The sequence below is a fragment of the Gobio gobio genome (genome assembly GCF_949357685.1).
Source record: "Gobio gobio genome assembly, chromosome: 23".
NCBI lineage: Eukaryota > Metazoa > Chordata > Actinopteri > Cypriniformes > Gobionidae > Gobio > Gobio gobio.
The window spans coordinates 43711529-43724028 of record NC_137119.1 but is presented as its reverse complement, the minus strand read 5'-3'; the positions used below and the strand labels follow the sequence as shown (position 1 = coordinate 43724028).

Sequence of the window (12500 nt, the reverse complement as noted above, 5' to 3'; positions counted from 1 at the left end):
TTACTCTGAGGGCTGTGAGGAGGGCTGTCACTGTCCACCCAACACCTTCCAGCACAACGGATCCTGCCTTCCTGTGAGCTACAGTCATATTATACACAGGGTCTACAATTAACACTCGCCAAATGCGAGGAAAAACCAGTGTTGGTATTTTTATACATCCTGACGATGCAATATTGTGAGAACGTGAACGACTCTCGGGACATCAACAGTTTAGGCCATGGTCATTTAAATATTCAATGAATAATAATTCAGATTCCCTTTAATCATGTGTATGTAGGAATGTCCATGTCTGGTGGACACTGACTTCCTGACCTCTTTACAAAGCGTGTCTGTGACCCCTGAGTTGACCCCTGACCTCCAGAACATCACCGTCGGATCAGAGCTCATGTCTGGAGAGGAGCTGATGCATGAGTGCAGTTCCTGGTAACAGCAAATCACATCCACATGTCGTTTTTAATTCATAACTTTCTGTTTTCAGTAATAGCTGCAACCCCCAAAATACGTACCAATATGTACATATCTCTGCAGTTTCAAAGTGAAATGAACACTAGAGGCAGTAAAACAGCAAGCATTCGTTTTTTTTGCACCATGTGAATGAATACATTTTGGAGTTTGCGTCACTTAACCAGCTCCATATGCTCGGCTTTTCTTATACAACAAGCTTGCTCAGTAGCTCAACTGGTACAGATTTGTACTGAAAGCTCAGGTACGAATCCCGTGAAAGACAAGTCATGATAAAAGAGCTCGAAGATGAGATCACACAAGCTAAAATGACATGGTTACTATTGTATTTTGTTACATTTGCTTTTGTTAACACTATCGGGTAGGTTTAGGGTTTAGTGCAGGTGTACGTTAAAAAAACAATGTCACAAAACGTCAGATTGACGCTCATCTGTTCCGGAAAAAAACGAATCTTTTCACTTTGAAACTGCAGTGATATGTACATATTGGTACGCATTTTGGGGTTTGCAAAAACGTTGCCAGAGGTACATTTTGGCAATGAGACCAGTCTGAATATCTTTGTGTGTCTTCTGAAGCTCGTGTGAACACGGACTGTGGAACTGCTCTCTGGCCCCGTGTCCCCGTGACGGAGGTCTGTCTGCTTGGGGCCCCTGGGGTCCCTGTTCCCTCAGCTGTGGGGGTCTTGGCCAGAAGAGTCGCAGCAGAAGCTGTACCCAGCCCAGTCCTGCTCACGGGGGCCGAGGCTGCGAAGGGCCCCTGCTGGACACCGCCTACTGCCAGACCCCCGACTGCCCACGTAAATACTCAAATCAAATTTGCATGATTATATTACTCTATTGTTATTTATTACTTCATAATTCAGTTCTTTACTGTCTTTACAGTGGTAACAGTTCCGACAGAGGAGCCATCTTTACCAGGTAATGACTGGTATTTATTTATTTTATGCAATAATATATATATATACACCGACCAAGCATAACATTATGACAGGTGAAGTGAATAACACTGATGATATCCTGTTAGTGGGTGGGGTATATTAGGCAGCAAGTGAACATTTTGTCCTCAGAGTTGATGTGTTAGAAGCAGGAAAAATGGGCAAGCGTAAGGATTTGAGCGAGTTTGACAAGGGCCAGATTGTGATGGGTCAGAGCATCTCCAGAACTGCAGCTCTTATGGGGTGTTCCTGGTCTGCAGTGGTCAGTCTCTATCAAAAGTGGAGGACCAGTGGAGAACCGGCCACAGGGTCATGGAGGACCAGTGGAGAACCGGCCACAGGGTCATGGAGGACCAGTGGAGAACCGGCCACAGGGTCATGGAGGACCAGTGGAGAACCGGCCACAGGGTCATGAAGGACCAGTGGAGAACCGGCCACAGGGTCATGGAGGACCAGTGGAGAACCGGCCACAGGGTCATGGAGGACCAGTGGAGAACCGGCCACAGGGTCATGGAGGACCAGTGGAGAACCGGCCACAGGGTCATGGAGGACCAGTGGAGAACCGGCCACAGGGTCATGAAGGACCAGTGGAGAACCGGCCACAGGGTCATGAAGGACCAGTGGAGAACCGGCCACAGGGTCATGGAGGACCAGTGGAGAACCGGCCACAGGGTCATGAAGGACCAGTGGAGAACCGGCCACAGGGTCATGAAGGACCAGTGGAGAACCGGCCACAGGGTCATGGAGGACCAGTGGAGAACCGGCCACAGGGTCATGGAGGACCAGTGGAGAACCGGCCACAGGGTCATGGAGGACCAGTGGAGAACCGGCCACAGGGTCATGAAGGACCAGTGGAGAACCGGCCACAGGGTCATGAAGGACCAGTGGAGAACCGGCCACAGGGTCATGGAGGACCAGTGGAGAACCGGCCACAGGGTCATGAAGGACCAGTGGAGAACCGGCCACAGGGTCATGAAGGACCAGTGGAGAACCGGCCACAGGGTCATGGAGGACCAGTGGAGAACCGGCCACAGGGTCATGGAGGACCAGTGGAGAACCGGCCACAGGGTCATGGAGGACCAGTGGAGAACCGGCCACAGGGTAATGGGCGGCCTGAGGCTCATTGATGCCCGTGTGGTCCGATCAAACAGACAAGCTACTGGAGCTCAAACTGCTCAAGAAGTTAATGCTGGTTCTGATAGAAAGGGCTCAGAATACACAGAGCATCTCAGTTTGTTGTGTATGGGGCGGCACAGCCGCTGACCGGTGCCCATGCTGACCCCTGACCCCGCCCAAAGCACCAACAGTGGCCCGTGAGCATCAGAACTGGACCACGGAGCAATGGAAGAAGGCGGCCTGGCCTGATGATCACGTGTTCTTCTACATCAGTGGATGGCCGGGTGTGTGTGTGTGGCTCACCTGGGGAACACATGGCACCAGGTGCACTATGGGAAGAAGGCAAGTCGGCAAGTCCGATCCATGGAGGCCCAACCCCACAACTTACAGAACTTAAAGGATATACAGCACACCTTCAGGGGTCTAGAGGAGGCCATGTCTCGACGGGTCAGGGGGACCAACACAATAGTCGGTGTGTATACTGTTCATCAAATCTTATAATATGCTTGTGTCTGTCTGTAGATGAGGATGCCGGGTTCTCCCAGTGGACGATGTGGAGTTCATGTTCCCGAACCTGCAGCGATCCGGCTTCTCCCGCTCTGAAGTTCCGGACGAGGGAGTGTGTTCGTGATCGCTGCTCTGGAGAGAGCCATCAGGAGAGAGTGTGCAATCTGCCTCAGTGTCCCGGTACACCTCACCTCATATTCATCTCAATCTTTCTACCATCTCCTAAAGAAGCAGCAGTGTGTAGTGCATTCGGCCGAATACTTACGTTTACCCGTTCACAACACCTTTGAGTTTAATTCAGGAAGTGACATCCACTTATAATCTTTAATAGTATTTTTTTTATTTTTAATCCAATTGCATAAAAAAAAAAAAAATTTCAGCTGGTAAAGTTAAAGTCCACTGAAATACAAGTAACTGAATGCCCTGCTACATAAATTGGTTACATCTTATTTATGTAGGTGTCGTTGTTAGAGTGTGATTATATATTTAAGTACTGAGTAATATTGATGAACTACATGTTTGGTTGAGGGTTAGTTGCATGTAATTATGCATAATTTGCTATTATAACTATGTTAAGTACATGTAACATATGTAGCAAGGACACTGTTAAATAAAATGTTACCGACTGGACAAGTTGATTAAAACATCATAAACAAAAATAACTAGGGAATCAACAAAATGCAAGAATGATTTTGCATTAGTGTAAGTGGCGATCGATAGTGGATAATAAAATATAATGTATAATGAACTTATGGTAATGTTGAGCTGTTGACGCTCGAGCAGCGACCGCCGCTCACACAGAGAAACTCACTTAACACACACACGGTTAACATTACAAAGTGTGGAGTTTTTATATTTATAACATATGATAGCCTACAGTAAAGCAACATCACACGAGCAAGAGTGCTGTTTTCCTGAATACCATCACGACTGAAATGACACTGATTTTATATGACATATCCATAAACTATTATTAACATTAAGTCACTTACATTTTCGATGCAATATGGACTGTTTTTGTTCGATTTCAGCAGTGAAAATAATTCCAAACAAAGATCACAGCAGAACCATAACGCATCTCACAGCAACAGTGTGTGTGTTACTGAGTGATTCAGTGTTTGAATGAATTGGTTGAATCAAAGATTCAACGATCTGTTCATAAACCACTGCCTCATTCTTGAATGAATCATCTGTTTGAATGAATCGTTTAAATGAATCGACTCAATTACTCACTCATTCAGATGCTCACAGCGCCACCTACTGGTGGCTTAGATTCATCTTTCCAACATTTCTTATTTGTATATTCAAACATACTTAAAACAATCTCATAACATTATTTAATGCAGTTGTATTTTTTTTTTTGTGTCAATTATTTAATTTGATTGGTAACAGCCCTATAGTGTCTTATTCTAATTTAATTTATAGATCAAATAAAAAAATAAAAAAAAATGAAAGCTGAAGCATATCCTATATTTAATAACATTATGGACAACAATTCCCTTTATAAAAGGTAAAAATATCACAAATATGCAGATTTAAATATGTCAAAGCTTATTGAACACTGGTGAGAATACTGCTTCAGAATAAATTATATTTACAACACAAAAAAAATAAACATTTCCGGACAAGCACATTTTTTACTCGGATAAGTGAATGACAGATTTACTTGCATGTGAACCGGCTTAATGTCGAGCCCTGATTGTGTAAGTAACTATAAAGTTTTCTCTATTCCTCACCGGTCACTTACTTTCATGTGTCTCGGGAGAAGTGGATGAATTGACATGTTGTAATTCTCTGAAACTGCAGTGCGAACTAACATGACGCCGCTAATCGCGCATTATCAGCTGATATGACCATTATCAAGGCTTTTAAATTACAAAACACATTCACTTCTCAAGAAAAATGCTTGCTACACACAAACAGTTGTGTCGGTAGTTTAGTAAAAGTAGTCTAGCGGTGTCGGCGCGATAGACGCGTTTCGCGCAGCGTGATGGACGCGATTCCGCCTCATTCGTTCTTCCAGTTCGCGCGAATGACGCAAATCGGACACAAATTGAGCGTCTTGCGCGATAAGTGCGTTATGCGTGAGTGGTGCTTTTTTTGTGCATTCACGCGTTTGAAGCGAATTCGCGTCTGACGCCCGAGTTGAAAAATCTGAATTTTGTCAATTTGCGCCGCGTTAACCAATCAGGAGCCTGCTCGCTGCTGTCACGAGGTGAAGTGATGAGAAACCCTGCATAATTAAAAAATACTACTAGTGTGTCACAATACTTTTTCAGGTGAGAATGTAGTTGTTTAAAGCTCAAATCTGTGGTTTGTTTATAAGCGCCTATTTTAAAAAAATAATCTTGCGTTTGTGGAGTTGTGAGATCCAGGCGATCAGTGGGCGCTCCTTTCCTCTGCCAGTCCTTCTGCCGTCTGCCGCTGCTCTGATGGCCTGTAGTGGCTCGTCTTATGTGGATCTAACGGCCAATCTTTGCTCTCATGAATCATCATTTGTTGTCTGCCAAATCGTTTTGACTTTCATAACTTTATTTTTTAGGATATTTAAATATACATGCATTGAAGATAATGTAGGAGTTGCCTGGACCACATTTGTGTGGCTATAAATGTTTAATCTATATTTTTAATGAAAATGAAAAGAGGCAGAGTGGTGTTCTATGACATATTTCGCCTTGAACGCGCATCTATTTCTCTTCAAACGCTCGATTTATACGTGCGTCCAATTCGCTGTGGACACGAGAATGGATTCAAAATGTTCAAGTGTCCAAGTGGACGCGGTAGACGCGATTTTGTATGGCAAGCCAAAGTGTTCATATACGCTTGGACGGGCGTCTGATTGCACACTGACACGTCAAAAGCGTGCGATTTGACAGCAAAACACGCGTCCTTGACGCGTGATTAAACGTGCGCTTTGGGGTCACGGAAAACGGAATTACGCATCAAGGACGCGCGCTTTGATATAAAAACACGCGTCAGAAATGCGCGTTTTCTGTGACCCCAAAGCGCCGTTAAAAACGCGCGTTTTTATGGTAAATCACGTGTCGAGGACGCGCGTTTTGCTGTCAAATCGCACGCTTTTGATGTGTGAGTGTTCAATCAGACGCCCGTCCAAGCATATATGAACACTTTGGCTTGCCATAATTTTGACACTCTATTCGCGTTTGGTGTGAACGCAGCATTACCCCACGGACACACACCTGCGACCCATGAACGCCTCTCATCTATGACGCGATCTCACAGAGTCTGACTGGAAAGCACCACATGCTGTCATGAATAATAATGAGACACCAGCACATCATCAGAGTATTAAAGTGCACAGCGAGTTCTGCTTGTGTCCTGGTTTTGATGGTGTAGTTGTGTGTGTTTTGTCTGTCAGATGGTGGTGTGTGTCAGGACCCTGAGTGTGCGCACAGGAACTGCTCCTGGATGAAGTGGGGCGAGTGGAGCTCCTGCTCTCGCTCCTGCGGCGTCGGGCAACAGCAGCGGCTCCGGACCTTCCTCGCCCCGGGGGTCAACGGCTCCTGGTGTCAGGACATCCTGGGCGGAAACGTGGAGAACCGCTTCTGCAGCATTCGGGCCTGCCGCGGTGAGTTAAAGGCATAATTCACCCAAAAATGAACATTAGCCCATCATTTACTCACCGTCAAGTCATCCAAGGTGTGTATGACAATCTTTCAGACGAATAAAATCTGAGTTATATTACAAAAGTCCAGGCTAATCCAAGCATTAGAATTTGATTCATAGTTGCTCTGTTTTTGAAGTCAATAAAAAGTGCATCTGTCCGTCATATAACTGCTCCAGCGGCTCTGGGGTGTTAATAAAGGCCTTCTGAAGCGAATCAACGCGTTTGTGTAAGAAAAATATCCTTATTTAAAACTTTATCAAGTAAACTTTCGGCCGACAAATGAGTGTGTATCTATATACTGTATGTCTGTGTGTGTGTGTGTATACTGTATGTCTGTGTGTGTGTGTGTATATATATATATATATATATACTGTATGTCTGTGTGTGTGTGTGTGTGTGTGTGTGTGTGTGTGTGTGTGTGTGTGTGTGTGTGTGTGTGTGTGTGTGTGTGTGTGTGTGTGTGTGTGTGTGTGTGTGTGTGTGTATACTGTATGTCTGTGTGTGTGTGTGTGTGTGTGTGTGTGTGTGTATATATATATATATACTGTATGTCTGTGTGTGTGTGTGTGTGTGTGTGTGTGTGTGTGTGTGTGTGTGTGTGTGTGTGTGTGTGTGTGTGTGTGTGTGTGTGTGTGTGTGTGTGTGTGTGTGTGTGTGTGTGTGTGTGTGTGTGTGTGTGTGTGTGTGTGTGTATACTGTATGTCTGTGTGTGTGTGTGTGTGTGTGTGTGTGTGTATATATATATATATATATATATATATATATATATATATATATATATATATATATATATATATATATATATATATATATATATATACTGTATGTCTGTGTGTGTGTGTGTGTGTGTGTGTGTGTATACTGTATGTCTGTGTGTGTGTGTGTGTGTGTGTGTGTGTGTGTGTGTGTGTGTGTGTGTGTGTGTGTGTGTGTGTGTGTGTGTGTGTGTGTGTGTGTGTGTGTGTGTGTGTGTGTGTATATATATATATGTTAGGTGCGATTAATCGATATGACAGCACTGATTTTATATTATAGTATATTTTTAAATATTGAATTCTCCAGTGAAAATATTAACACACCCTTAAAACAATATCTAGAGTGATATCTGAGACGCGTGATGTCATGCTCAGCTGTATGAGCGCTGGTGTGATGTGTACAGTGAGTGTGTGTGTGTGTGTGTTGTGTTCAGTGGACGGAGGCTGGTCTCGCTGGAGCTCCTGGTCCCGCTGTGATAAAGCCTGTGGTGGGGGTCGCTCCATCAGGACCCGCTCCTGCTCCAGTCCTCCACCCAAAAACGGAGGACGCAAGTGCAGCGGAGAGAAGAACCAGGTCAAGCCCTGCAACACCAAACCCTGCGGTACGACATCAGGTGGACCTGAACATGATCAACATCAACACCTTCTGGATATTAAACATGAGTTGATCCGTCAGGATTTGATATTACTGGTTAATATTACACACATCAGGTGAAGAGAAGGCGTCTCAGAGGGCGAGGAAGCTATTACACTCAGAGGAAAGATTATTAAAACTGTTTTTTTAAATACTATGCTCTGATGAATCATCCACACACTCAAAATAATGATTCAGGCCCTTCATAGATATGACAATTCTGTTCACTTTACTTAAACATATCTAATTTTGTCACAACTTAATTTAACCCTCTGGGGTTCTCTGGGTCAAAAATGACCCAAAGCATTTGCTTCATCGGAATGGTCTGAAACTTGGTGACTTTATTGGTACTTGGTATATGAACACCCCAAAAAAATGGGGACAGGATTTGAAAAGTCTAACTGGTCGTAAAAAAATAATAGTCACACTCAGGACCTTCGGGTCAAAAATGACCCCCATAGGAAATGAACGGGAAATTAACAAAAATATGAAAATACAGAGTTTTTTTGTGCATACAATCTACAAATCAGCCAGAATGCAGAAAAAAAGACTCAACAGTGAAGATCTAAAACATCAAGAGTGCAAAACAGACAAAAAAACACAATTAACTTTTGGAATGGCAGGCGTTCATTTGTGTGTGCGTGTGTTTTTGTGTGTATAAGTGTGTGTGAGAGTTTTTTTGTCTGTTTTGCACTCTTGATGTTATTCAGAGGCTCAAACTGAGCAAAAATATGCAACTTGGTGCAAATGCTGAGATTTATATGAAATTCTGATGCTTGTCATGTAAATCAATGAGATCTTTATAACAGATACTGACATAATATGCATACAAATATCAATATCTGCCAATAATATGCCATAGTAAGATGATATGTAAATGCTTAGTTTTATGATCAATGCATTAGAAAGATGCATAAAGCCTGATGATCATATTTAATATTCATGAAGAATTATGTCTGGATAATCACGTAAACCAGTGAGAGTTCATCTTGAAATATTAATAACAATATCAATGTTATTGAAGGTTGTTTGTACAATTCTACTAGAAGACTGCCGCTCAGACGACAGAAGGACTGGAGGAGATTGTGTGTTTGATCATAGAGGCCTGCGTATTAAATATGATCCAGTGGGTTGATCTGAATGTGTGTGTTCCTGCACAGATGAGGCCGGCTGTCCTCCGGGGCAGGAGTTTGTGTCCTGTGCGAATGAGTGTCCACAGCGCTGCTCTGACCAGCAGCAGGGCCTCCAGTGCCAGACCAGCAGCGAGTGTCAGCCGGGCTGCAGATGCCCACGGGGTGAGCCATCCCATAATACACAACCACTGCACAACTACTACACAATCACTACACAATCACTACACAATCACTACACAATCACTACACCATCACTACACAATCACTACACCATCACTACACAATCACTACACCATCACTACACAACCACTACACAATCACTGCACAATCACTACACAATCACTACACAATCACTGCACAATCACTACACAATCACTGCACAATCACTACACAATCACTACACCATCACTACACAACCACTACACAATCACTGCACAATCACTGCACAATCACTGCACAATCACTACACAACCACTACACAATCACTACACAATCACTGCACAATCACTACACAACCACTACACAATCACTGCACAATCACTACACAATCACTGCACAATCACTACACAACCACTACACAATCACTGCACAATCACTACACAACCACTACACAATCACTACACAATCACTGCACAATCACTGCACAATCACTGCACAATCACTGCACAATCACTACACAATCACTGCACAATCACTACACAACCACTACACAATCACTACACAATCACTGCACAATCACTACACAACCACTACACAATCACTGCACAATCACTACACAATCACTGCACAATCACTACACAACCACTACACAATCACTGCACAATCACTACACAACCACTACACAATCACTACACAATCACTGCACAATCACTGCACAATCACTGCACAATCACTGCACAATCACTACACAATCACTACACCATCACTACACAATCACTACACAATCACTGCACAATCACTACACAATCACTACACAATCACTGCACAATCACTACACAATCACTGCACAATCACTACACAATCACTGCACAATCACTACACAATCACTGCACAATCACTACACAACCACTACACAATCACTGCACAATCACTGCACAATCACTGCACAATCACTACACCATCACTACACAACCACTACACAATCACTGCACAATCACTACACCATCACTACACAATCACTGCACAATCACTGCACAATCACTGCACAATCACTACACCATCACTACACCATCACTACACAATCACTACACCATCACTACACCATCACTACACAATCACTACACAATCACTACACAACCACTACACAACCACTACACAATCACTACACAATCACTGCACAATCACTACACAACCACTACACAATCACTACACCATCACTACACAACCACTACACAATCACTACACAACCACTGCACAATCACTACACAATCACTACACAATCACTACACCATCACTACACAACCACTACACAACCACTACACCATCACTACACCATCACTACACCATCACTACACAACCACTACACAATCACTACACCATCACTACACAACCACTACACAATCACTACACCATCACTACACAACCACTACACCATCACTACACAACCACTACACAATCACTACACCATCACTACACAATCACTACACAACCACTACACAATCACTACACAACCACTGCACAATCACTACACAATCACTACACAATCACTACACCATCACTACACAACCACTACACAATCACTACACAATCACTACACCATCACTACACAACCACTACACCATCACTACACAACCACTACACAACCACTACACAACCACTACACCATCACTACACAACCACTACACAATCACTACACCATCACTACACAATCACTACACAATCACTACACAATCACTACACAACCACTACACAATCACTACACCATCACTACACAACCACTACACAATCACTACACCATCACTACACAACCACTACACAATCACTACACAACCACTGCACAATCAGTACACAATCACTACACAATCACTACACCATCACTACACAACCACTACACAATCACTACACAATCACTACACCATCACTACACAACCACTACACCATCACTACACAATCACTACACCATCACTACTCAATCACTGCACAATCACTACACAATCACTACACAACCACTACACAATAACTACACAATCACTGCACAATCACTGCACAATCACTACACAATCACTACACCATCACTACACAACCACTACAAAATCAATACACAATCACTACACAATCACTGCACAATCACTACACAATCACTACACAACCATTGCACAATCACTACACAATCACTGCACAATCACTTCACAACCACTACACAATCACTACACAATCAATACACAATCACTACACAACCACTACACAATCACTACACAATCACTACACCATCACTACACAACCACTACACAATCACTGCACAATCACTGCACAATCACTACACAATCACTACACAATTACTGCTACTGACACTCACTAAATACACAATCACTACACAACCACTACACAATCACTACACAACCACTACACAATCACTACACAACCACTACACAATCACTGCAACTGACACTGAGTGTTGGTGGGGGTAAATGTCACACACCCGTATTTTCTGTCAGTATACAGTAGTGTTTTGAGAGGATAAACGGTTTGCGTTGTGTGTGTGTGTGTGTGTAGGGCAGCTGCAGCAGGATGGCATGTGTGTTCAGGTGTGGCAGTGTGATTGTCTGGACGCGTGGGGTCAGAGCTGGGCGGCAGGCAGCACTCATCAGGTGGACTGTAATAACTGCAGCTGTGCAGATGGAGAGCTCACCTGCACCACCCACACCTGTGCTGGAGAGAGCAGCTGCACCTGGAGCTCCTGGTCCACCTGGGCCTCCTGCAGCTCCACCTGCGGCCCGGGGCGACGCACACGCTTCAGGTGCCCTTCACCCTCTGCCTCCAGAACCATCCTCAGTCCCAATCATCCTCCATGATGAATCTTCATGCCTCTGTGTCCCCCAGGTCTCTGGTCCCGGAGGATGATGGTGTGAACTGCCAGTTTGAGGAAGTCCAGCACAGGTCATGTGACCCCGGCCGCTGTCCTCCACTGTGTGTCCATGAGCAGCAGGAGCGGTCCGTCGGAGACACCTGGGCAGAAGGGGAGTGTAAACAATGGTGAGAGACGTCATGCTAACGCAACACTCTTTGATAATCATGGCAGTGAATGGACATTGAGAACCGGTGTGTGTGTTTCCAGCACCTGCATCCCTGAAGGAGAACACTGCCAAGATATCGACTGTAGAGGTGTGTGTGT

The 12500-nt window shown here is 44.1% G+C and overlaps 1 protein-coding gene across 1 annotated transcript in view; it reads left to right on the top strand.

Annotated features, from left to right (window-relative positions):
- Window positions 1–12500, top strand: part of sspo (SCO-spondin) — a gene marked incomplete at both ends in the record, with an annotated part of 194732 nt that overhangs the window by 130645 nt on the left and 51587 nt on the right. Inside the window, 11 exon segments of the mRNA XM_079806852.1 lie at window positions 1–73; window positions 278–423; window positions 1038–1258; window positions 1344–1379; window positions 3035–3199; window positions 6399–6608; window positions 7837–8004; window positions 9197–9331; window positions 11882–12125; window positions 12209–12361; window positions 12444–12490. The exon segment at window positions 1–73 is cut by the window's left edge and continues 94 nt beyond it. Coding sequence (XP_079662978.1) covers window positions 1–73; window positions 278–423; window positions 1038–1258; window positions 1344–1379; window positions 3035–3199; window positions 6399–6608; window positions 7837–8004; window positions 9197–9331; window positions 11882–12125; window positions 12209–12361; window positions 12444–12490 — 1598 coding nt within the window.